This window comes from Macaca mulatta, chromosome 17, assembly GCF_049350105.2.
Source record: "Macaca mulatta isolate MMU2019108-1 chromosome 17, T2T-MMU8v2.0, whole genome shotgun sequence".
Lineage (NCBI taxonomy): Eukaryota > Metazoa > Chordata > Mammalia > Primates > Cercopithecidae > Macaca > Macaca mulatta.
The window spans coordinates 31,040,646-31,067,750 of record NC_133422.1 but is presented as its reverse complement, the minus strand read 5'-3'; the positions used below and the strand labels follow the sequence as shown (position 1 = coordinate 31,067,750).

General features: G+C 47.2%; 1 protein-coding gene across 1 annotated transcript in view; it reads left to right on the top strand.

Moving 5' to 3' along the window:
- Positions 1 to 26,248, top strand: part of TMEM272 (transmembrane protein 272) — a 32,155-nt gene extending 5,907 nt beyond the window's left edge. Inside the window, exons 2-5 of the mRNA XM_028837578.2 lie at positions 710 to 790; positions 13,067 to 13,126; positions 17,557 to 17,639; positions 22,518 to 26,248. Of these exons, the coding sequence (XP_028693411.1) occupies positions 733 to 790; positions 13,067 to 13,126; positions 17,557 to 17,639; positions 22,518 to 22,880 (564 nt within the window). The 5' untranslated portion in view covers positions 710 to 732 and the 3' untranslated portion in view covers positions 22,881 to 26,248. The remainder of the gene's footprint in view (positions 1 to 709; positions 791 to 13,066; positions 13,127 to 17,556; positions 17,640 to 22,517) is intronic.
- Positions 26,249 to 27,105: the final 857 nt, after the last annotated feature.

Sequence of the window (27,105 nt, the reverse complement as noted above, 5' to 3'; positions counted from 1 at the left end):
ACTATTTCTTCCAAGGAAGGAAAGTCCTTTCTCTCAGTGTCAACCAATTTGCCCAGACCACAGCAGGTCCACAGGGGAGCCGGGGTGGCGCTCCAGGCCGCTCGGGTCTCGACCCAGGCCGCCCTGGTCAAGGCCATGGTTCCCCTTCCGCTTGGACCCTGGGAGAGTGCAGCGGCTGCATCAGGAAGTGAGGGGCCCCTTGCTCTGTACCTGGATCCATGCCTGGATCAAGTTTGGGCTCTGCCAGTTGCCAGCTCTGGTCTTAGGGTGAATCTTAAGCTCTCAGGGTCTCTAAGGTGCCATCTGTAAAACACAGTCAGTAACACTTCCCAGATAGGATTGTTGTGGGATTCAATATGAGATGGCCTATTTAAAGAGTTAACACAATGCCTGGTGCAGCCATTGCTCAGCAAGTGAGAGCTCTTACCATCTCCCCCTCCAGGCCTTTCTCTAGCCAGTCTTCCTGGCTGGTATCACTGGGCAAGCCTCTTAACCTCCCTGAGCTTGGTTCCCTTGTCTGTGGAATAGGGGGTCTTTTCCTCAGCCCCGCTAACCACTAACAAGGCCACACCTGACACTGGCACCCAGCCCCCCCAGGCTGACTGAGACCACCCTGCAGGCCACCACTGCCATGCACAGAGCGCGTTGGTTATTGGTGCTGAGTAAATCCTTCCACCATCCTTTCTAATGAATTATTTTTGATCCTCAGAACTTTGTCAGCAAGCAAGAACAATGCCAGGAGGTCTGGAGAAAACGTGTCATCAGTGCATTTCTAAAATCGCCAGCAATGGTGAGTCACAGCTCTGAGAAATGCCCTGGTTTTGTAGGATTGGGAGCTCTGGGATCACCCGGTGAGCTAAAGCTGGAGTGGATCATATGGGTGGCGTGCGCTTGGTTTGGGGTGGCCCCAGGGTGGTAGAACTGGGGAAGACAGTGTCCGGCCCTCGGTTGGCTGCCTTCTCCTTCCATTCCTTACCTATTCACCTCTAGCTTTCCATAGTTCACTGTATGTGTTTTCCGTGTAATATGTGTTTGAAAAATATGTGTGTGAATGGAGTCACTGCTACAACCAATGTGTGATGGCAGCTGTGCTGGGCAACGTGGCAGGGCAATGTGATGCTTTGGACCTGGGTAGCTTTCCCTTACTCCTACCTCAACCTGTCCCCTTACTAAATTGGACTTTCCCCCACTATCACCTGCTGGGGCCTTTGTGTCCAGAGGGACTGGACCATATTTCAGAAGGCCCAGTCTCTCTTGTGTTTGGAATATCCCGAAAGTGATCCCAAAATCAGATCCCAGGCCTTGGGGGTTCCTGGGATGAAAGCTTTTATATCATGGTGAGATGTATGGTCTTTTACAGATGAAATGTGAATAAAGGGAACATTGTGGGAAGCCTTAAGCAACTCATCTCCAAGCACTAATGTCCGGAAGCAGCAGTCAGTGGATAATGGTGGACTAAGGTGGGGGGTCAGCAGCCAAGGGGCTGACACCTTTCCTTACCTGTACTTACCATGTCCTAGCACACACTGTCCACCTCCCACCTCTCCTCCCATGACGTTTCCTGCACTGCTGCATGCCAGCACCTCCAGCAGTGCCTGACACACAGTAGGAGCTCAATAAATAGGCACTGATTGACTAAGCAGGTAAATGAGTGAAGCGCCGGCTCCCAGATACAACTGGCCTTCTCCATTCGCCAATGGGCCCGGTGCCCACCTCATTCTCCTAAGGCACAGCCCTGACATTTTACTCCCAGGGACAGCTCTAAGGGCCACCCCTCTTTCACCCCTGGAGCACACCTACTGCTGTGGGGGCCAAAGTGGGACAGTGGTGCTGGAGCCTCTGCCCAGGGCCTCTGCTGCTCTGGCAGGATGAAAACTCATAGGTTTACTGCTGGCAGGGAAAGGAGACACCATCAGCTATATTGTTGCTCTATATCTTCCGGAAATTAACCACCACCACCTCCCCCAACACACATCCTACCTGTTTATGCAACAGAAGTGCTGATGGCAACAGCAGGTTGGCAAGAGAGGAAGTATCATGCTCAGGGTTTCCCAGAAAAAGGGATGTTTCCTGACTGCACTGTAAATCTGCAGGTCAAGGTCTAGGCCAACCTTGGTCTAATGATGGCCTCCTTGATTGTTGAGATTTCTGCCCTCGTTGTATGAATAACTCCATCTTCAGTCAGCGCAATGGCAAGGCCTCCTAACTGCTCTCACTGCCTCTTGCCCATCCCCGCAGCACCTCCTCTGAGGAGGTCCTTCACTGCACAGTGACTCCCCATTCCTGCAGAATGAAACAGAAGCTTCTGCTCTCTTGCAAAACCCTTTGTGATTGGGTCCCTGTTTACCTCTTGAATCACTCCTTCCCTTCTCACTCTGGAAAATCCAGCCAGACAAAAACATTTTAGGTTTCCTAAATATAGCAGCTTCTGTTTTCCCCGTGGGGCTTCCATCATGTGGGTGAGAGAAAAAGGGCTGAACTCCCCCTTTTATAATGAACCCACTCCAATGATGACATGGACACACTTACTCTGCTCCTAGGGCCTGATCACTTCTCATTTAGGCTCCACTTCCCAACACTTTTGCATTGGGGATTGAGTTTCCAATACATGAACTTTGGGGGACACATTCAAACCATAGCACACAAAGGAGATATGACAACAGAATGCAGTACTTCACCCTAGATTGAAGCCAAGGGCTTTATTAGGTCATGAACATTGGAATATGGATGGCAAAGTAAACATTGTGTCAATGTAAATTTAAGAAGCTGCGACTGTACTAAGGTACTATATTAATAAGAGAATATCCCTATCCCCAGGAAATGCAAACTGGGATTATTTCCAACTAAAAAATTTAAAAACTTAAAAAGCATGCAGATGGAAACCTGAGTGGCAAGTATCTGAATGTTTGCTCTATTACTCTCTGTATTTGTATGAATGTTTAAGAATTTTCATAATTAATATGTCTTTTAGAATTCAGGCTGGGAAAAATTGGCCTCCTTGGCCTGATCCCAGACCTGATAAAATAGTACATAGATGCAAATGCATGTACCAGAGTGTTTTCCTTTCAAGTGGCTTCTAATTTTTCTTCTGTCTGGTTTTCTACATTTTCCACATTTCCTATAAAGCTACATACTTATGTAATTAGAAAATAAAAGTTTTGGCCGGGTGCAGTGGCTCATGCCTGTAATCCCAACACTTTGGGAGACCAAGGCGGGCAGATCACGATGTCAAGAGATCGAGACCATCCTGCGACATGATGAAACCCTGTCTCTAGTAAAAATACAAAAAAAAATTAGCTGGGTGTATTGGCGTGCGCCTGTAGTCCCAGCTATTCAGGAGGCTGGGACAGGAGAATCGCTTGAACCCGGGAGGTGGAGGTTGCAGTGATCCGAGATCGTGCCACTGCACACTCCAGCCTGGTGACAGAGTGAGACTCCGTCCCCAAAAAAGAAAAAAGAAAATTAAAGTTTTATTTTTACTTTATCTTATGCTTTAAGAACAATCTCCAGATATCCCCCTTAGATTGGTTGGTGCTGTCCCTATCCACATGTGGAGTCTGCTAAGTGGTGGCTGCCTCAAAGGAATGGCTTGTTTATCTGGTCGTTCATCCAGGGAGCAGGGTGGTCTCCATGCTCTCAGACCCCAGCAAGCCACCTGCGGGAGCTTTCTGGAGCTCTCCTGGGCCACTGTGCAGCCCTGGCTCTCAGCCCCACCATCTGGCACTCTCTCTGTCAAGCTCTCTGCTGCGGGACGTTTGCTTCCCTGCGGCCTGCTGCCACCCTGGAGGATCACTTCCATCCCCGGGCAGCAGTGAAATCTTGATGAATATGTGTGCAGTGTGGGCAGCGGCCTCCAGCCCTCACAGGATAACTCAATTAAACAGACAAGTGCAGTGAATCCAGGTCATTGCACCTGTCAGGGGGTCCTGGGAAGTCCCCTTCAACTCCACTTAGAGACAACAGCAGAGAAGGGCCCAGCAAAGTCCATGTTCAAGGGGGACACCAGGAGAAAGACCTTCTGCTCAGGCCTGGATGAAGGAATCGTGACTCTAGGTGGTGTTTGCAGCCCCCCAGCTATGAGAGAAATTTACGCAACTCAACATACCAAACAGACAGTGGCAGATTTTATTCTACAACACTGGCCAGGAGAAATAGCACATTAATTTATTTTTAAGGTACTTTTAAAACTTTAAAACTTCTTCCTCTCTAAATAAAATTAATTTGACTCTGAACTCCTACTTGCCAGAGTACCAGGAAAATCAGTCCTGGGCTTTGTGGGTCACACAAGAATTCAAGTGTGGGAGTTGGAGAGGAGGAATCACGTTTTCCTCTTTTGGGGGTCTGGGGCAGGGTGTGCTCCTGCTCTGTGGTGAGCCATTATTTCCTCTACAGACCCTTTGTGCAATGTTTAAAAGGTGGCCCCCAGCAGTGGTAGCTTCCAGGACACAGTTTAGGAGTAGATCGTGCTTTTGTCGGAAGAAAAGTGCACCCCTCTTCCAAGCGAGAGGATTTCCAACCTTCACTCAGCCCCGGAGCCTCACACAGGCCCTCTCTTCTCTGCACAAACCACACAGCAGCACGCTCTGTCCTTGCTATCAGCCCAGCACCGGTGCCAAGCTTGAGATGTCGGGGTCTTTACGAGCCTGGGGACCTGGTGCCGCCTCCCTAGGTGCTTCTAGTAGCAATTCCTTTTGAATATTGCAAGGAAGGGGCCACCAACCCCAGGTTCCACCCTCAGCAGCCCCCTCTTCATTGCTCCTCCTCTTTGGGGGACTTCCCTGCATCCCTTTTTATTGGGACAATCCCATAGAATTACTCTTCGTGGGCTTCAAGAAACACAAGGTTGCCCTCTGTTTTCAGGGATTAGAGAAGGAGATGGCAGCATCAGTATTGCGGAAGTGTCCGATATTTCTTACTAACTCGTCCTGTTATGTGAACAGCTGAAAAATCTCAAAAGCAGGCAGTGGAGGTGGTTTTAGAAACCCATACTCCAGTTCATTCCCCTGGCACATTAAATGCAGTGAATTCTGAACCAAATACATCCTTTTGCTAAAGCCCCTCCTCTTTCTGTCCCTCACATTTCTCTCAGTGCCTCCACCATGCTTGTCACTGAAGCACAGCACTTCAGTCATTCTTTTCTCCTTTCTTCCCTTCATTCCCACACCTAGTGGGTGCTCAAGGCCCTGCCAGAGCCTCACAGTTGCTCTCCAGGCTGAGTTATACAACAGCCACTTCGCTGGTCTCTTCACCCCTAGAGCCACCCCCTTTAGTCCCCATTTTCTCCAAAGGTTCAGCTTTGATTATGCCGCTTTCCAATTCCAAACCCTACAACTCTCTTTATCTTCCTAATAAAATCCACATAACCATATGCAAAACAGAAACGCCCTCTCTTCTCAATATCCAGTTTCCATCTGATCTCTCTCTGTTTTGATGGATGATGGACGCTCAGTTCCATTTCATGATTTGCCACTCCCCCAAACCACTCTGAGTGTCTCTGTCTCTCAAATCTTTTGTTTCCTCTGGGTTTTTTTCCTTTGACTGAAAAGCCATCTTCCCATAACTCAGTCCGTCAAAAATCCTACCCATCCATCAATACCCAGTACCAATATCACCTTCTCCTTGAGGCCTTCCTTGATTTCCTGGGGACTCTTTCCTCCTCCAGGCTTCCTCACTGCTTCATGCACTGCCCCTGCTGGTCCATTCCACACACTGATTTGTACTGTCCCTTGGGTGCACATCTCATCTCCCTTAAGAGGTCATGAAGTCCTCATTGCCGAGGCTTCTCATGCTCACTTTGCATCTACCCAAACCTTAGTCAAATGCAAGAATGAATAGCTGAATATCTATAAAGAAGTTCATCTCTGTTCAAAGTAGATGAAGTGCTAATAAAAATACCCCCTCATGCAAATTGCTATTAGCTGTGACCGCTGGGGATTAGCGGGTGGCTGTGGCAATGCAGGGTGCTGGTGCAGGGCTGGAGAAGAGGAGTGGGTGGAAACATGAGGCAGAGACAGAATGACTGAATATACCAGGAGAGGGCAGAAGTGGTCTGGGTGACTGGGGTTTGGGCACTATTACGGATACAGGGAGGTGGAGCGGGCAGTTTGGAAAGAGGAGTTTAGTTGGAGTTTCTCTTCCTGCGCTCTTTGCCAGTTGCCTTCTAGGTGTTTGATAGCTCAGTGGAACCCCGAAGGGTGGTGTTGCAGAGAAAACTGCTGGGTCCTGGTCTCAGTTTCTGCACTAAACTGTCTAAGCAAAAGATCTGGGGATACATTAATACTTGCTATTCATAGGAAACAGACTCTGGAGATCCTTGAGAACAGATGAAAAGCTACCCACTTTTCCTACCAAGATTACCCATTTAAAAATGCATTGAATTCTCCCAGCTTCCTATTTTGACTGATAACTGGATGGCAGCGTATCTTTAACACCTGCTACCATGCCGCTCCCTCCAACAATCATGGGCAGCAGCAGTCAACAGTCGTGAGAGCAGCCCACCCTGAAATGCACTGCAAGAGGGGAGTGAGGATCTGGAGCCAGCAACCCAAAAGCCACCCTGAGGAGGGCACCCTTCTCAAAGTTCTGTCTTTTCCCAACCTTCAGTAAATCAGGAATCAGCTTATCTGTGTTCTTGGCATAAATAATGACTTGACTCCAGCGTTTTCATTCTAATATCCTCCCACTATTGCTCTAATTTTGAATTATTTTCTCCTTTGGGACCCTTAAGTTGAGTTTTTTTTTCACTCAGCTCTTTCAAACTGACTTTCTAGATGGAGACTCTCATGGTATCAGAAGCCAGAATGTCGCACTCTGAGTTGCACTGGAATTGGTGCTCAGTAGACCAGAGGCAGTACAGTATTAACTAGTGGTGGTCACTGCTGTCAAGCCACTGCCATCGCAACAGCGGCATCACCCGAAAGCTCAGCCTCTGTTCCAGAGAGCTCCAAAGACTGAGGATGGGTAACCAGATGCCCCAGGAGGCAGGGAGATCAGGCGAGAGTGGGGCTTCCCGATTCCTGACGGTGGCTTGGGTGTCCTTATTAGGACCGAGGGGTAAAGAAGGCCTCATGCCGGTAACTGCTGATGACTTCCATCCCAGTGGATCCTACAACCTAGCCCAACCCCAGCACCTCACACCACGTTGAGCAGATGACTCTAGGAAGCCCCTGAAGATTCTCTAGCCAGCTTACAGAAACAGGCTACTTCACGATCACCTGGGAGTTGCTTTTATTTTATTTTATTTAGATGGGGTCTTGCATTGTTGCCCAGGCTGGAGTGCAGAGGTGGGATCATGGTTCACTACAGACTTGAACTCCTGGGTTCAGGCGATCCTTCCATCTCAGCCAGCCTCCCCAGTAGCTAGGACCACAGGCGCACCACCACACCTGGCTAATTTTTGTATTTTTTGTAGAGACAAGGTTTTGTAATGCTGCCCAGGTGGGTTTGAAACTTCTGGTCTCAAGAGATCCACCTGCCTCAGCCTTCGAAAATGCCAGACAGGTGTGAGCAACCATGCCAGGGTGGGAGTTGCTTTTAAATGCAGATTCCCAGGTGCCATTTGTCTGATCCTGGTTTGTGAGATCTAGAGCGGCCATTGAGACCCTGAGAGTCATGGCTCTGAGGTGCAGTGAGCAAAAGTGAGCCTCATTAGACTTCGAGCAAGAGTGAGCCTCTTTAGCCCTAGACCTCAAGCAAGAGTGAGTCTCATTAGACCTTGAGCAAGAGTGAGCCTCATTAGACCTAGACCTCGAGCAAGAGTGAGCCTCTTTAGAGCTAGACCTTGAGCAAGAGTGAGCCTCTTTAGACCTAGACCTCGAGCAAGAGTGAGCCTCTTTATACCTAGACCTCGAACAAGAGTGAGCCTCATTAGACCTTGAGCAAGAGTGAGCCTCGTTAGACCTAGACCTTGAGCAAGAGTGAGCCTCTTTAGACCTAGACCTCGAGCAAGAGTGAGCCTCTTTAGACCTAGACCTCGGGCAAGAGTGAACTTCATTAGACTTTGAGCAAGAGTGAACTTCATTAGACCTCGAGCAAGAGTGAGCCTCATTAGACCTCGAGCAAGAGTGAACCTCTTTAGACCTTGATAAGAGTGAGCCTCATTAGACCTTGAGCAAGAGTGAGCCTCTTTAGACCTTGAGTAAGAGTGAGCCTCTTTAGACCTTGATAAGAGTGAGCCTCTTTAGACCTTGAGCAAGAGTGAGCCTCTTTAGACCTTGATAAGAGTGAGCCTCATTAGACCTTGAGCAAGAGTGAGCCTCTTTAGACCTTGATAAGAGTGAGCCTCATTAGACCTTGAGCAACAGTGAGCCTCTTTAGACCTTGAGTAAGAGTGAGCCTCTTTAGATCTTGAGTAAGAGTGAGCCTCATTAGACCTCGAGCAAGAGTGAGCCTCTTTAGACCTAGACCTCAAGCAAGAGTGAACTTCATTAGACTTTGAGCAAGAGTGAACTTCATTAGACCTTGAGCAAGAGTGAGCCTCATTAGACCTCGAGCAAGAGTGAGCCTCATTAGACCTCGAGCAAGAGTGAGCCTCATTAGACCTCGAGCAAGAGTGAGCCTCATTAGACCTCGAGCAAGAGTGAGCCTCATTAGACCTCGAGCAAGAGTGAGCCTCATTAGACCTCGAGCAAGAGTGAGCCTCATTAGACCTCGAGTAAGAGTGAGCCTCATTAGACCTCGAGCAAGAGTGAGCCTCTTTAGACCTTGAGCAAGAGTGAGCCTCTTTAGATCTTGAGCAAGAGTGAGCCTCTTTAGACCTAGACCTCGAGCAAGAGTGAGCCTCTTTAGACCTCGAGCAGGAGTGAGCCTCTTTAGACCTCGAGTGGTGATCTAGAGAAGTGAACTCACTGGATGAAGCCAGGGTGCAGCCTGAGAACAGGGCCAGGGAGTAAGACTGCATCCACATGGGAGTTAAGGTGTAGAACAGTCTCATCTCTGTTCAGAGACCATGAGAACCACAGTGTATACCTCACCTGTTGTTTTCTCGATTCTTCATTTGATTCCAAAGTAGGGGCTGAAATAAAGGGGAAGCCTGGGTCTCCTTCCCTCAGGAATGGAAAATAATAATAGTAATGATAATGGCCAGCATTTATCAGTGTTTATTATGTGGCAGACCCTGCGTTTAGTGCCCTACACAGATTATGCGGATTATGACATTTGATAATTTTGGTAAGTCTGTTAGGAAAGTCTTGTAATCATGCCCATGTTTGCAATGAGGACATTGAAACCTCAGAGGTTAAGAGTCCTGCAGTCCATGCTGCAGGTGGTGAGGAGCGGAGTGGGCTGTGTCTCAGGTGGCCTGGCTGCAGGTGGTGAGTCTTTACAGCCTCCTCTAGGTGGTCATTAAGAATGTTCTGGCCCTGGCCATCTCTCTCAGCCCTGCCGGGAGGTAGTGAAGGGGAGGTAACGTTTTGCTTCTCCACTCTTAGGGCTTTTCAGCTGGGCCTGAGAATTAAACTCACATAAGACAGATTAACAGGAGAAAAGCACACTAATTTAGTGCAAGTTTTACGTGACACAAGAGCCTTTATAAGAAGTGGAAACCCAAAGAAATAGCAAAACCCAAATGCTTTTATACTTGGCTGAACAAAGAGAGGTAATTGCAGGAAAGGAACCAAACTATGTGGGGAGGCTAAGGGGAGATAAGAATGATTTTGACAAGATCTGTTTGTACAGAATTCTTGTGGTCTCAATGTCCCATCCTTGATGATAAGAATGGTGCTTTTCTCTGGTATAGGGAGGACATCCTCTATGTGGGGCTTTTATTTCCCACTTTTAAGAAGGAAAAGGGGAGGGTCAGGGCACCTTTCTTCCATCTGCTATTTTTTAAGTGCCTTTAGCTCCAAATAGCCTTTATGCCACAGCTGCATAGTTTGGGGTGGCATATTCTGCCATGCTTCAGTAGGGAGCTTGGGTGACAGGTGCCTTCTTGGGGACTGCTCCATTTCTTTGTATCACTCACTGCCTGGATTATATATGTGGCCAGGTGGCACCATCTGCCTTAAGCTTGCAGCACAGGGAAGGATTTTCTGGAATCCCAATCACTTTTGATCATCCTTATAACAAGCTCCAAGGTCAGAAATACAGAATGGGATTCAGCAACCCCTTGACTGTCTGTCCTTTGCCAGCAAGAAATTTCTTCCTTGACCCACACTCTAAGTTGAAAATTAAAACAGATGTGGCTAGAGTAGATTAACTGAAATTCTCTCTAATTCACCACACCTGCCAGCAGCACTGTGTCACCCGTGACCAGCAGGGCCCCAGAGCAAAACAAAAATGCAAAGTACCTTGTTCAAAAAGCAGGAAAGAAGCACTGTTCAAGGGACTAAAATATAAAAAGCTTTTTCCTTTCTTTTGCAGTCTCTCTTTTGGCCTTTTTATTTGCTATTTAATGTCATTTTTAAGTAGGGGGAAATCAAAATGTGTAATTATTAGTATATATTTTATCATTCATCTTAATTTTGTGTAATGCCAGGTTTAAATGCAACTGTAAGAGCATTTAACTCATATGTTGAGTCACTGAAGTGACACAACTTGTGTTTCATCGCTCTTATACGTATTTTGTTTTTACTGGAACATTGGAAACATTGTACAAAACTAACAAGTCTTCATTTGCTTCTTGATATGGGCGCATTCTGTCCCCATTCTCCACCTTCTGCTCACAGATGGGTGAGGAAGGTCTGAGAGGAAAAAGTAGACTAATTTAGGGGTCAGAAAGGGGTTGGTGGGGTTCCTTGGTTGTTCCTGTTTCTTAGAACATCATTGCCTTCTGTCTGCATCTGAAGCAAGTTCTGGTTCAAATGAAAGTATATCTTCTCAGGACTGTCAGCCCCCTGCTTACTTGGTTGAAGACACAACACGCTTCCCTCGTATTGGCTCCGAGTCTCACAGAGTAAATGTGAATATTGGCGGTGAAGAGCAGCAGACGCGAGCATTTCACAGGCTCCCTCTGCTCACACGTATGCCTCACTGTCCTGTCCAACTTCACTTACAATACACGATTTCGAGAGAAATTTATTGAGAATTTCAAGATGGCAACAGAAGAGCGTCAAACCAGATGCTGGGTCCTCCCAAGCATGGGGCCGTTAAGTTGCATGCCTGTGAAGCTGGCTCTGGTGATAGCATTGTATCCAACTCAGGGATGTTTTGAGGGGAGGAGTGAAATTGGGGCAAATCACTCTGCGTGCCTGCCCGCATCAACATTTCCTGGAGGTGAAGGTCAGGATGGGCATGGAGGGCAACTTCTGGGGTCTCTTTGAGAGAGGGGCAGACCCTGCCCTGTGCACCCTACCTGCTGTGGGTAGCAAGATCAGAGCTGGCGTTTGGTGGTGTGCACGTGAGGCTCCCAGCTGGAGGCACTTGGCAGCCTTAGATCTCTTCTCTAGAGAAGACAGATTCCCAGATGAATCCTAGATCTTTGACAATTCAGAACCGCAAAGGACCTTGCAGATGAAGCCAGGTACAGTGGACGCTGTATAGTATAGAAAACCCAACTCAAGCTGGCTAAAGTAATAAAGGGGATTTATTGGCTCCTATACATGACAAGTCCAGAAGTAGTTTAGCATCAAGGGTAGTATGATTCCATGGGTGACGAATGTCACTGAGAACCCAGTTTCTTTTCACCTCTCCTCTTGCCTCTTGGCATTGGTCTCATTCGCAGGCTGGCTTCCCCTCATGGTGGCAGGAAGGCTGCCAGCCACCCCTGGAGTGATTCAATTCCTCACCAGTGGCCAGGAAGGGAGAAACCTTGTTTCCGGAAGTTTTGTCAGCAGAGTGAGAATGCTTTTTCCTGACTCTCAGTAAATTTCCCAATATAAGTCATGAGCCCACCTACTAATAACATATCTGGTAAGTGGGGCTCTTCTGGTTAATTGAGGGTGAAACTTAATGCCCTTTTCCATGGCCAGGGTGGGGTCAGCTTCTGCTAGAGCACATAAATGGCACAGGAGAATGGGGAGGTAGGGAGGTGGTGGTACCTGAAAATAATTGAGGTGATGACCTAGAGAGGAAGGAGCAGATGCTGCAGAAGCTACCATGACGTTCACTCAGAGATCCTCTGTCAGCTCTCAGCATGACAACGGGACTCAGCAGAAAACACAGATGTGTGATACTGTCAAGACTCTGACAGTGGGAACTGGGGGGCAGGCCTACTCAAGAAGCATTCAGATTCACACTTTCAAAAAAAAAATTACTGGCCAAGCAAAACTTATATCTGCAGTCCGTTGAACAGATGAGAAAACCAAGAAGCAAAGTGGTGAAGTAATTGCCTAATCATAAAAGTTGCCCCATACACTGAGGTCCTCATGCATATATCTGTCACCACCTTTTACAGAAGAGGAAAATGGTTTCAGGATGTCAATGAATTTACCCAAAGCCACATGGCCAGTGAGTGATAGGGCCAGGATTTGGACCCAAGCCTGTGTAGCCCCCATTCCTTTGTTCTTTCCCAATGTCTAAAAGTTGAATTGGTGGCATTAACAGAAAGAAAAACCCAAAGTCAATTCAAAGCTCTATTATACTGTGTGTCAGCAAGAAGTTTTAGGAGCCCACCTAATGTCATGGGCTATGGAATATATAACCAAATGAATGGAAAGGGAAAAAGATTTTGTGAAGCAAATACTTAAAGTGATAAAGTGAGTTGTCAGTGAATTTTATCCAGGGAAGAGAAGAACCATCTGCCCTGGGTACAGGAGCCCAGGAAGCACAGGGTGAATCCTGCCCGGCTCAGTGGATGCCGGCAGCTTCTGGCGTCCTGGCACAGGCACAGTGGCAGTTTATAAACTCCTTTTCTATAAGCTGTCAGACTTGGAGAGGTCCTGCAGGAAATCTGGGCCTTGGCATCAGCAGAGTGATCACAAGAGATGTTCAGCTCTCTGAGAAATGCAAGTCTTGGCTTGCATCCACTGTGTGGGAGCCCCAGGCGAGCTGCGACCTTCTCCTCCTGTCTGCTGACTTGCCTCTGGAGAGAAAGTTAGGTTTCACAGGATGCTTAAGAAACTGCAGTAAAGAGGAAATGCAAGGGTCTGTGTGTTTCTAACCCAGTGCCTGCCCCTTCTTCTCCTTGCAGCCTGCTTCGTTTTTGTGCTCTGCGCTTTCCTGGCTCTACCTCTGTCCATGGCCTTCATAGGTAAGCTGCCCGCCGAGCTGCTGGACACCACAGGTCAGCCAGGTTGGGGCATGGACCCAAGGTGTGTAATCTCTAAACATTAAATATGTGTTTAAGAAGAACTGGCCAGCCCGATGATTCCTAGACACCTATGTGCCATCTCAGAATGACTTGGTGAAGATTTAAAAAACACACATTCCTGGGCCCCACGCTGGGAGATATCAGTGCAGTATATGTGGGTGGGAACAGACACCCTCTTTTAGAAATCTGTCCCCAGATGATTCTGATCCCTGTAGCCCAAGTTTGGGAGTGACTGGGCTAGAGGTTTCCCAAAGTCCTTTCCCAGTTCCTATGTTCCCTTGTGGAAGCAGGATGCGAGCAATACAAAAAATGCACCTGGCGCTAGGTGACGTATGGGTACTGTATACATTTTTTTGCTGAATGAATGAATAAATATTTCCATAAATCATGTATATTAAACAACCTCATAATTCAGAAGTGTGATGTCTAGCAGAGGTCAGGGGAGGGGCAGGATGGGGGAAGCTCCTTGAGTAGCTAAGAATTGTTATCACGTGTCAGTGAAATTAATCTCATGCTCCTGAACACTGCTAATGGGAGCCCCTGAGGCCTGCGTACAGGACCTAGCTACCCCTATTTACCTAGAAGCCCAGCATGGCCTGGCACAGTGGCTCACGCCTATAATCCCAGCACTTATGGGGCTGAGGCGGGCCGAATGCTTGAGCCCAGGCATTTGAGACTAGCCTGGGCAACATAGTGAGACCTTGTTTCTACCAAAAACATTCAAGTCTTGACTTAAAAATTAGCTGGGTGTGGTGGCGTGCGCCTGTAGCCCCAGCTACTCGGGAGATTGAGGTGGAATGATCGTGCCACTGTACCTCCAGCCAACTCCAACAAGAGTGAGACCCTGTCTCCAAAAAACACAAAAACCAAAAAACAAAACAGAAAAGCAGCTCAGCAGGCCCAGTGTTCTAGGTCCAAGCTCACAGCATATTGGAGCAGTTGTTGCAAAACAACAACGAAACACCCAGTACCCTAATTGCTTAATGGGTAGGAGCCTTCCTTCCGAGGTGATGAAAATGTTTTTGAACTAGATGGAGGTGGTAGTTGCACAACATTGTGAATCCACTAAATGCCACTGAATTATTCACTTTAAAATGGTTTATTTTGTTATGTAAGTTTCACCCTGCCACTCCTGCTGAAGCCACAATACTAAAAATGGAAACAAAAACAGTATCCTTAGATCTGTAAGACATGAAAGCTAACAGCCTGACAGGAAATAAAAAAGAAGATAAGATTTTAAGGTTTGCAGAGAACTAAAACAGCCAAGCAGTCTGGGGCCATTTAGTGTAAGAGTGAACAGTTCAGTCACTTCAGTAGGCCCTGGTGCTGTGATTATTACAGTGCAATTCAAAAATTAACATTTATCATGCGGCTCTGTTCTTCCAACAAGAGTTCACAGATGTTAGGCGTACCCAGCTTAGGAAGTCAGGAATACTCTCCAGAGGGCATTCTATGCAAAATCTGTAAGGGAAGAGAACCCTAGCCTTTGGACCCTCGGGTTAGTTATCTTTCTTTTTCTTTTCTTTTGAGACAGGGTCTCACTCTGTCACCCAGGCTGGCGTGCAGTGGAACAATCTCGGCTCACTGCAACCTCTGCCTACCCGGCTCAAGCGATTCTTGTGCCTCAGCCTCCCAAGTAGCTGGGATTACAGGCGCCCGCCATCACGCCTGGCTAATTTATGTATTTTTAGTAGAGACAGGGTTTCACCACGTTGGCCAGGGTGGTCTTGAACTCCTGATCTCAAATGATCTGCCCACCTCGGCCTCCCAAAGCGCTGGGATTACAGGCATGAGCCACCGCACCCAGCCAGTTACCTTTCAAATGAACTTAACTGCAACAATTCATCCACCAACAAGGCTGCATAAAAGAGAGAAGACCTCACAAGCCAATTCCCACGGATATTATATTAAAATCACCACATCCACTGCAGAAAGAGGGTTTTGGAGGTCTTGTTGCTTCTAGAGCAATATTGGTTATAGAGTTTGTGTTTGGGGTGATGAAAACATTTTGGAAATAGATAGTGGGGATAGTTGCACAAGATGATGCATGTAATTATGCCGATGAATTATACACTTAAAAATGATTAAAATGGCAATTTTTGTTGAGATATTTTATCACAATAACAAATATTTTAAAAATCACTACATCTGGTAGTTGTTATCAACTGAACTAGGGAGAGACCTAAAGCCAAAAAGAATAATCGCGATACTGCAGATCAGACAAGAAAGAAAATCTAGAGTTTAGGTAGGTCCTAAGCAGTACGTGAGAACCAAGGGGGAAAGACGGCTTTTATTAAATTTATTAGGATCGTTTTAAGCCATCTGTGCACTGATTGACTCTCCTGTGAACAGCAGCTGTTTTTATTCACTGGGAATGAGCAGATATCTAAGCCATTACTCAGTGTTCATTTCACAGCTGGCTTTTGAATTGAAAGGCGGTCCATGTCCAAAAAATTTGGCACCAAGTACTTAAAGGTCTTTGTGTGAAAAGGCTGTGTTGAGACTTGGAAAGTATTTCCATTTAATAACAAATTCGGCTACACATCAGAGATAACTAAAAGACAAGCCTCCATAGGTTGATGATTGGATCAATGTGTATATTTGACTAAATTCTGTTTGGGCTCTGAATTTATAGCTCTCTGTATACCTAGAGAATTTTGTTCATTTCAGTGGAATATGGTGTAGTCATAGAAAAACAGTTTACTCCCTCTGCTTAAGTATCAGGCATTTATAGGGAATAAAATGTCAAATCAAAGCTAAAAGTCTAAATGTCATTTAAACAGGAGGCTTTGGTTCTACAGTAAGAATTCCCTTTCTTGGAATCTGTTGACAAATGTATTAGCCAGGGTAACTTAACTGTGCTGCAGTCACAAATTAACCCTGGAATCCCAGTGGTTTAACACTATAAGGGTTTATTTCTTGCTTATGCAAATTCCATCATGGGTCAGTGGGCATGGGGACTTCCCAGGCAATGTGATGACATAATATTCCAAGCTGCTTCAATCTTGAGAACAATCCATCTCCACCCATGGCTTCCAGGTGGTCAAAGCAGAGGAAGCAAACAACGAATCATGTATCAGTTTTTAAATGCTTTGGCCTGGGCTGGGCACAATGGCTCATGCCTGTAATCCCACACTTTGGGAGGCCCAGGCAGGAGGATCACTTGAGCCCAGGAGTTTGAGAACAACCTGGGCAACATAGCGAGCCCCCTTCTCTACAAGGAAAAAAGAATTAGCTGTGCATAGTGGCACATCCCTGTGATCCTAGATACTCAGAGGCTGAGGTGGGAGAATCGCTTGAGCCTGGGAGGTTGAGGCTGCAGTGAGTTGCAACTGAATCATGCTACTGCACTCCAGCCTGGGCAACAGAGCAAGACTCTGTCTCAAAAAAAATAAACACATGCTTTGGCCCCAAAGTGTCCCACAGCCCACTGGTCAGAACTGGTCACACTGCCTTGCTACTCAACAAGGGAGATGGGCAATGTGGGGGGGGGGGCACATGCTGGGCAGTCAGTGTCTCCCATAGCAAAGGTGTCTGTTAGAATTCATCTGGAGCTTGGTCATTTGAGCCAGACTGGTCCCTGAGGGAAATGGGCATTTCTTCTTTATATTTTAAATAGACACATTATATCATTGGTTAATAATAGGTCTAGAGAACAAAGACCTGAGAAAAGTAGACAGAGCATTGCTTTGGGGAGAAAAATTACCGTTAAGAAAGGGTAGGCATCTGGGCAGGCTGGCTTGGTAGTACTCTGTATCTGGTAGCTAAGGATATGTGAGCACACGCGTGTTTCCCAGCGTGGGGTCCAGTGAGTGACATGGTCAATGGTGATCATATGGTGACTGTGACTAACACAGCAGAGGGCTCGCTACACAAGGAGGAAGAGCGGCTCCTCCCTGCCACCTGGTCCCTGGAAACAGAGTAGATGAGAACCTCATTCACAGAGTCACATTTTGGAAATGTGACTCATAAATTAAATCTTATTTTAAGCATATCAAGAAAACTGTATATTTAAAGGGATCCTTTGAATTCTGAATCCTTGAAAACTTGAGTTCTCATACACTGGCTATTCAGAAAAGCAGAGTGCAACCCATAGCCAGTTAATACCCAGAAAAAAGGTGCACTGACACCTGGTCCCTGCCCTGTCCGCGGGAGTATTTATCGCCACTCCGCTGTGAGAGTGAGTTCTGCAGTGTCAATCCACTGAGCATCCTGGGGATCAGGTGACTGGTGAGGCTGAGCAGATCCCACAAGCATATGGTTTGCATGTTTAACATTTTGGCTTTTGAAGGTGTTCCACTCGTTTTCAGAACCAGGCTTTGTGCTCTTGAATGTATTTCTCTCAATCATCTTCTGTTTGCCCTATGTAGGAATGAAATTTTTGGAGGACTGCCCTATACAGCCCCTCATACCTTTATATTTGCTAGTGGGTGGCATCGTCGGCACCTTAAAGGTAAAGTATCTTTATCTGTTGTTTGTAGTCCTTGTAGAAACTTAACTCACAGCCATCCTGGAATGCACCTGTTATTTGCCTGCTATTCACAGGGGAGCCAAAACAACTTCCCCCTAAGCGTGGTTGCTGAAGTGATGGGGCTGGCTTCAGAGACACAGATTTTTCCAGATGCAGGGCATTTACCCAGGGCTGCGCTTCTTTGCAAGAGCTTCCTTCTTGCTGTCGAGTTCAGTGTGCTAAGCTGTGGCTTTGGTCTGACAAGAGTTGATGCAGAGGAGTCCCTGACTGCCAGTTATACCATTGAATTCAGCCAGTGAAATCATGGTCTTTCTCTGCACTGCTGCTTTAAAAAAGCTTCCTGTTCAGGCAGGGTTTGCATTTGGTTAAAATATGTTTGATTTAGCAGTTCCTATTTCTGCTTTTAACTATACCTCCTAGTTCTCAATTGACTAACATAGGATTAATTGGCTGCAGTTATCAATCAACTATTAAAGTATTCTTATGCCTGGGGTAGGAGTGCTTCTCTGTGACTCTCAAGGTTATGTAGTTAATCTGCTCCTGGGCTGTACTGACATTTGTTTAAACAGAAAAAGCAACTGAAGAAGAAATATCAGGGGCATGCATAGCGTGCAGTTGTTTTCAAGATCCCTGGCCCACAGCAATGTTACACCTACCAAGAGAAGTTTCGGTCAGCCTCCATCTATCAACAACTCTTCCCAGCCTTCCAAGCCCACCTCACCACTTTCTATATCAAAGCCAGAAAACACAAGCATCCATTTCCCCAAGATGGTTCCATAAAAACAAAGCCGTAACACAAGAGAAAAGTGAGTTAAGAGTGCCAAGTGTGAACTTTTATTCGGAACCACTGTTGGGTTTCTTTGCCAGCTGCCTTCTGGTGCGGGGATCCTTGGAGCGATCCTGGCCAGTGGAGCGGGTCATGTTGTTGATCTAAGACATCAAAGGAATGTCTTGAAAATTGTTCTTATATGCAACTGGTAGCCACAAGCTCCACTCTGTCGTCGGAGACGTCTGATTTGGGGCAAACCTTTGGAGGCTTTTGTGTCTGAGGTAACCTCCCTGATAAATGCCCCCATCTCCTAATAGAAGTCTGGTGGGCAGTGTCCTAAAATGTACAAATACACATGATGGTCCCCATCACAGTATCCCCATGGGATCTACCTGGGACTCTGTTCAGCTCCAAGAAAACCCAAAGGCTCTTGGCTCAGCGGGGCCACATTTTCCCCATGGCCCCCACAGTGTTAAGGGAAGGCTCTGACGGTTTGAGTGCCACAGAGATGCTTAAAACAAGGGCAGCATTTTTAGCAGTAATTACCTCTGCCTCTCCTGTTCTCACTCGACTACCTCATTGTGAAGCTGCCCAGTGGAGCTTTCCTTTAGAGATGCTGCTGTCCGTGGGGTCTGTTCCTCTTAATAACAGCAAACTTTTCCTTTCTGAAAGCCAACCCAGGACCCAAAGGTAATTTATTTTAATGAACAAACTAAGGCCCTAATAAGCAGCATTGATTTTTTTGCCCTGGCAATCTAAAACCGTTTGAAGCCAAATTAAATTTTTGTGCTCATGATGGCAAGGTAATATACAGTGAGTCCATAACCATTAGAGCGGCGGCAAACACGATTAGAGTCCCCAGAGGCAGAAGTTTACCTGTAATAATGATGGTTCGTATTCAACCTCAAACCTGCTGAGGGGGCCCCAACATCCTTCCTGAAATGCATCAGATAGCTTCACAGTATTGCACTCTATGGAGAGAAACGAAGAGATGTGAGCTGACATTTCATGGAGCTACCAAAAAGAACTGAGGGTTATGAAGATCAGGAAATGAATTAAGTAGGCTGTGACCTGCTTTTTAAAAAATAAAGTAGAAAATTAGAGTGCCTAGTAAGTTAAGTATTGTGTGATGCTTACATATGAACATGTGTATTTGGGTGAGTTGACCGTATAATTTATCATCCTAACTGGGACACGTTTGAGAGTACAAAGCGGCTCTAATAATCATCCTGCCAGAACAACAGCATAAACCAGGACTTCTCTAAGCCAACAAGGACATGCAGTTACCCGCTGCCTAGGACTTGGCATAAAATGTATTCGTTACTGAGGGTCGTGTTAAAAGACAGTTTCCAAAACATGGATTCAGTGACCATCGCCTACCCTGCACTCCCCTCATCTTCCCACATCACCCTTCCTAGTGGCGATTGCTACCCTGGTGAGCATGTGCTTTTTGCTGATGCCATGCTGATGACTCTGCCCTATTTGGAGCTCATTCAGTCCTCACCGTGCCCCTTTGAGGCAGGTACTTGCTTCAGGAAGGATTCTTTGACTACAAGGAACAAAAACTCAGCCCTGGCTAACTTAAAAGGTCATTGATTGGAAGAGCTCACAACCTCAAAGGTTAGTGGGAGAGAAGGGGGCCAGGTGGCTCCAGAAAGTCTGGGCAGTGGGACCCACTTGCCACGGCTCTCTCCTCAGGCTGGTTCCTTTCTACTGGCATCATTGTAGCCGAGAACCAGTCCTGGGAGGGCAGCCAGATCTGTGGACACGTGGTGGGTGGGGGAATTCCTCCAAGGAGTGGGACCCTGCAAGGAAGGGAAATGCATCTGAGTGATGGAGACTTGAGCTGGATTCTCAGTTCCAGCTTACAGTGAGGCAACAGCAGAGCTGGTGTTCAACCTGGGCTTTCCCAACCACACAGCCACGGTCAGCCAACCTACTACCGTCAGTTGGTTTTTTCCCCCTACCCTAAACCCACCACCCTTCACCTTTGCCACACCACTCCCCCTCAGAGAGGACCCTCGCACCTCTCCTTGTGCATAGGGGTCCCAAGTATGCCCCTTCTTCCAGGCAGCCCTCCCTGGATGAGTCAGCTCTACTGTGGGTGTCTCTCTGAAGTCCCCTAAGGTCTCACTTTCCTTTTCTTATGGAGATGTTCTGCCTCCCAGCCAGGCTGCAAGTCTTAGGAGTGAACCCTCCAATTCAATTTCCTCTGATTTAATCATCGGTGTACTGTGGTGTAGACAGTGGTCAAAGAGGTGTGGATCACTGCCCTTCTCATTCTCTTACTCACTGTGGATCTCACTGAAGCGACTTAACTTCTCTGAGCCTTAGTTTCCTCATTTGGGCAACAGGGATAATATGCAGCCCCAGGCGAGGATGGACATTAAAGATCACACATACCAAGCATTGAACTAACCACCCTCCTTAGGTTTTGTAGCTTTACATAAGTAATAACTCTCCATTGTGGAAAATCAGAGAATGCAGATAAGGACAAAGAAAAAAATCAAAATCATCTGTAAATTTCACCACCCAGAGAAAATCGCTATTGACATTTTGGCCCAATGGCTCCAGTTTTGGTCCTGCGCCCATGTTTATTTAGTACCTCTTGCCTCAGGCTGGGAGAATTCATTGAGATAATGTATGTCAAGCACTTTGCTCAGTACTGGGGTCTATTTTTGTACAACACCCATTCCCAGAGTCACTGTCACCTCCTCACAGGTAGCTCCCAGATCTCCCGCAGGAGTCCTCGCCTGTCTCTGTTCACCTCCAGGCTCTGACTCCGCCCCCTGCGGGCCACTAACACCTGCATTTCCATCCAGAATTTTAAATGGAACAAGTCCAAACCTGGAGTCATCACCCACCCAAAGGCATGGCTTGGGGTTCGCTATTCCCATCTCTCTGTCTCTTTATTTTATCCTTGCTTCTCTTCACAGTTTGGAGCCCACTTAGCTGCATCTCTTGGCTCCTGCTTGCCCTTCCATTTCACTCAAGCTCAGAATCTCTCCCCGCCTCTGCCAGTCAGCTACATCCTCCATCATCCGAGGATCCTTTCTAATGCCCTGCTCTCCAGGGTTAGGGGTGCCATGAGCGTGGCCTCGGGAGAGGTAGGCAGCTTAGGAAGCCGGAGAGAGCAGATACACAGGCCAGGCTTTCAAAAACATCACAGATCAAGTTGCTAGGCAGAGAAGACAGGGAGCTGCTAAGGGATTCCTTAGCAAAGACCACCTGTGTCCTTCCACCGCTGCATTTCCAGGGGAAGTGTGCTCCCCTGTGACAAAGGCATCTGTGGCCAGTTAGAGTTGGGTGGGTTGTGGTGCTTTGTGTAACCAAGTGGGAGCAGAATTTCAAAGGCGTGTCAGGTTGGAGTCAGGGATCATCTGCCAGGGGCCCAGATGGTCTTTGTCCCCCAAGAGTATCAATCCAAGGACAAGGGTCTGTGCTCTTGACTTGAAAGGTGTATGAGGACAAGAGAGACAACACTCTCAGTCCACAGCCCCACTTGGGAATTCCAGATGCCTGAGATGGGGAGTGGTGCAAACTTCCAAGAAGAGAGAAAGCAGGCTGGGCGGGGCTGGGGTGGGGAGGAAACGGCTCACAGTACCTGGATTTGGCCAAGCCTGTTACATGGCCTGGAAGTACCAGGGAAAAGTCTGCTGGGGGTTTCTGCCAAGAGAGAGGGATCTATTTCAAGGCCTCTAGCATGCGGACCAGGTGTCATTTTTACATTATGTGTGGGTGCAAATGTGCTAGCACAATACAGGGGAGAGTCAGTCTGAACCTTGATGCGGAGACAAGTCACCCCAACTAACCCCTTGTCCAAACCAACTCACACATCTAAAAGGAAGACGCCACTGAGGATGCTGGCGACGAATTAATGCCTTCATTCTTGCCAGTTTTAATTCTCATTCTTCAAATTAAATTTTGCTGCTTGGTGGCATTTCTAACTCAGTGTGTGCACTTTTCATGACACCTTCCTCTCTCTCCTCTTTCTCTCTCCCCAACACCCCTGCCACCGCTACCTTCTATCCCCTCTCTTCCCCTCTACTTTGCTGCTCTGCCCTGCCACCCGGCTCCCCACCACGCCCCAGGTGTCTCTCCTGTTGTACGACTCCACCAGGATGAGGCGGCTGCTGTCCAAGGCCGTGGTGATCGATGATGATGACGATGACGAATACCCCTGGAGGCAGAATGCGCACAGATACTACATCCACCTCCTGCTGAGCCTCTTCCTCTTCCTCTGGTTCATCCTGGGAAACTACTGGGTCTTTTCTGTGTACCTGCCTGATTTTCTTCCCCCTTTCCAGCAGCCTCAGGACTACTGTGACAAAACCCTGTACCTCTTTGCAGTTGGAGTCCTGGCACTCAGTCACACGGTGCTGGGCTTGCTCCTGCTGTGCAGCGGCTGTGTCTACCTGTGCTCCAGGTGGAGACTTGCTGCCGATGAAGACTGACAGCTGCCTTGTCCAGCATACCATGTATGCATGTACGCACGCGCGCGCACACACACACACACACACACACACACAGGTTCAGGAGAAGGGCATAAAGGTAATAAAATCTTCCCTGAAGGTATTTAAAAAGCCACCCAAATGCACTGAATATGATAGTGGACTAAAGAAACTCTTGCCTTCCTAGACATGGGGAAATCACTTCTGCTCTTTTCAGAGTAGGAATTTTGTTCTCACAAGAGTTTTCAAAGTGATCATTGTTTTTGAGGGGATGAAGTGTGAGAGGCAAAGAATAGGAGACCTTTTCAAATCATAGTGCAGTTTCAATGACTGGTACAAGAACAAGGCTGGTTGTTGTTACTGCTGCTGTCATTCAGTCATGGTCACCTTGAAGTTATAGAAAGTGCACAGACTTTCAAACAAGATATATCTTAACTTCACTCACTATGATGACTTTTGTTATTAAAAGGAAAAAGATAGTCTTTTAGTGACTCTAGCTGCCTTTTGGGAAAGCGAAGGTGCAGTCTCTTCCAGCCATGTATCAGATGGGTTTGATGTGATGGGTGGAACATCCCAAGGTCAGCTGTAAAATCTGCCAATGTCAAAGCAGTCGCTTCCACCTAGGGGGCGGGCTGGCCTGCTAGCCAGGCATTGCGGAGTGCAGTGCCGTGTGCACCGTGTGCCGCTGCTGCAGGTTCTTTGCTTGGCCTTGAGTCTGTCTCTGCCCCTGGCTATTTGTGTACCTCTCTATGATCTGCGGCTGGCTGGGTGGCATAAACCAGTTTTGTATGTTTCTGGACAGGTTGCATGAGTTGGGTTGCCGTCAGTGTAGCTGTTTTTGGTTTCTGAGCTTAACTATCAAATAATAGCTCCTCAACCTAATGACCAGTTAGGCTTTGGAAGCCTTTTGTAAATTGAGATGTCTGGAAGTCCAGGATGACACCAAACAGTGACCATTAACCTTCCCTCTGGCTGTTGCTGTCGAGAGATGAAGTCCAGGTCTGTTGTCAGTGCTTGCTGGGGAGCCTCTTTATGAGCAAAGTCCCACGCTTTAGAATTTTGTATGAAGACGCTGTCATGAATGTTTCTAGGGCAATGCCCAGGGGTGTGTGGCACCTGCTTAACTGTGCTTCTCTCAGCCACATGCGTAGCCTTTCTGTATATTTACACACTGCTGAACTGTGTTTATTTTTTAATTTTTTAATTTTTTCGTTCTTTCTCATCAAACCAATCCCTGAGTGGCCATGAATGGAGGTACCTCCCTTCATCAGAAGTGTCAGCTCAAACCAAGAGGCTCATTCTTCTCTGTGGCTTTAAGAGAAAGGCCCTGTGAATCCCATGGGGTCTTCCCATTTCAGTTTAGAAGCTCTCCCCGGGCAGTCACCATTGGTCCCCCTTTCCTCCCAGGTGAGAAGAAAGTGCTTGGTGTGCCATCTGCTGGACAAAGGAGGAACAGCCCTTTTTTTGCCCCTGTCTCTAAGGGCAGTTTCTGTTTTCATTTTCACTCGTGCCATGACAGAAGACCAGCGGGTGTGCAGTTTGCAGATCCCACCTCATCTATGATGCCAGATTCTATCCTCACTGTGTCCCATGTTTCCCTCTCTGTGTCTGGGGAGAGTCTGTGGGCTACGATACTGGGGTGGACAGGGGTTTCATGGGCTCCCCACCCACCCTCCTTTCCCCAGTCTGTGACTCGTCAGCCACTCCCAGTCACTTAGCCAATGCTTGGACATCTGTGAGCAGCAAAGATCTGGGCCCAGGGACGCCTGCATGACTCCCACGTGAAAGCCTCTGAGGCTTCTGTTGCGAGGGCCTTGGCGAAGGCGGAAAGAGCTGTGGACAACCATAAGCATGAGGATTTCTGTTAGCAGATGGCAGGTACTGGTTAGTGCTTTGGATACATCATTAGCTAGGTCTCAAAAGTTGGACATTCCCAGTTTCTGGTAGGCATGAGTATCACCAGAGTGTTGCAGAAATCCTTCCCAGAGGGAGTAGTGGATGGAGTGAGCTCATTCTCATATGCACCCCCCCAGCCCACCCCCAGTTGCAATGGAGAATATTGGTCATAGGTCCTAAATAATTGCTAAAATCTGGACTATATTTTTGGCTTTCAGTTTCCTTGTCACCAAAGCAGTAAGGAAGAGGTGATGATCTCTTCCTATAAGTCACACATCTTCCCTGGTTTGAGGTTACAGTGAGCTATGATTGCGCCATTGCACTCTATTCTGGGTGACAAAATGAGACCCTATCTCTAAAAGACAAAATTACCCCCTTCTGGAGAAACAGGTTAGATCCGAAAGAAAATGTTCATGTGCGTTCATTCATAGAGAGGACACTGAGTGGTTCAGTGGGTGACATCTTCAGCGCAGCAGGCTTTGAATGATAACTGACTAAGACCTCCCTCAGGAGATGGTGAGATGGTTATGATAAGGCACATTTCAAGAAAGAGGCTCTGGGGCCAAGGCAAATGGTCTATAACCATGGTTCTTTGAAGTCTGGCTTAATCCAGGGATGACATCCAGACTGTCTAGGAAGGGCTGAGCTGCGTGCCCTTTAAGTGACCACCTGTTAGTATAATTTCACTCAGCTGGAGGTGAGTGTAAGAAGTTCCTGGTTATAGAAGAAGTTAGAATCCTTGGCATGGCCTGAAGTAGGCATTCCACACTGATGTGAAATGTGCTGTGTATACCTGCAGAATGAAAATGCCCATCTAAGACTGGCCCAAGACCTGGGCAGCCTTCCTCCATGGGAACCCGGCAAGGCAATGGGAAGTGGACATGGGAGCACCTGAACCTTCCGGAGGCTATGAAACCTCAAGGGAACAAATTATGTGGCAGAGAGGGATGATCAGTTCTTCCCATCTGAGAAAAGACTGCAGCAAAGATCAACTCTATGTTGAGGTCATTTTATCTGCTACATCGGGCATCATGCTAAAAACCATTCTTTGCCTGAATTTGTATAAATGACAGTTGAAAGCAGTAAAAGTGGGACTGTTTCACGGAAGTCAGCCACACCAGTGGTTCTCAAACCTTGGTGAACCCTCAGAGCTACCCAAGGACTTGTTTGCAATGCAGAATCACAGCCCCCAGAGACTCTGACTCGTGGGGCCTGGCTGGTTCTGATTCAGTGACCGGAGAACCACATGTGTGCACTTGGGCCACACATACAGCCTCGACTGGCTTATGTCAGGCCCATCTTGGTTGTCACCTTGAGGACAATATAATGTCGTTTCCAGTACTTCGTATTATTTCCTTCTCTTTTAGTATGAGAAGTGGCCAAGTGGTCAATAGCTTTCATTTTTGTGTAACTGAATCTTGTGCTTCATTTCCTTCTGGGCATTTTTCATTGTTGATGAAATAAACTTTGTTCAATTTGTTCCCTGGTGTCTTCCTTGAATACCCCGGGGGAAGAGAATCCTCCAGTCCTTGGGATGCTTCATTTGTTCTTTCTTCCAGTGGGATACCCGAGAGTAGACTGTGTCCACAGAAGCTGACAACCTGTTCTAGGCAAATTTTGCTCCATAAAACTCAAAACCCTCAGGTGAGCAGATGAATCTACAGTGGAGATTTGAGAAAAATGATCTAACACAAAATTCTTCTTAGTAATTCTAGTGATAATTTATCTTTTATAAGTATAGAACTAATAAGACAACTAATCTGTCTTTTCTAGAGACAGAATTTCAGTAGTTCACTTTCAGGTTAGCCTAGCATCACAGCAGCTAAGTTATCTTGGATATCCCAGGAGACAGCATTTTGCCATTGCAAGCAGAAGAGAAATAAGAGAGGAGTGTTTCCAAATACATCTGTTGTTTTATCTCTCTCTCTCAATCTCTCTCTCTTTTTTTTTTTTTAAGAGATGGGGTCTTGCTCTGTCACTCAGGCTGGAGTACAGTGGCACAATCAAAGCCCACTGCAGGCTGGGTGCGGTGACTCAAGCCTGTAGTCCCAGCACTTTGGGAGGCCGAGACGGGCGGATCATGAGGTCAGGAGATCGAGACCATCCTGGCTAACGCGGTGAAACCCCGTCTCTATTTAAAAAAATACAAAAAACTAGTGGGGCGAGGTGGCGGGCGCCTGTAATCCCAGCTACTCGGGAGGCTGAGGCAGGAGAATGGCATAAACCCAGGAGGCATAGCTTGCAGTGAGCTGAGATCCGGCCACTGCACTCCAGCCTGGGCGACCAAGCGAGACTCTGTCTCAAAAAAAAAAAAAAAAAAAAAAAAAAAAAT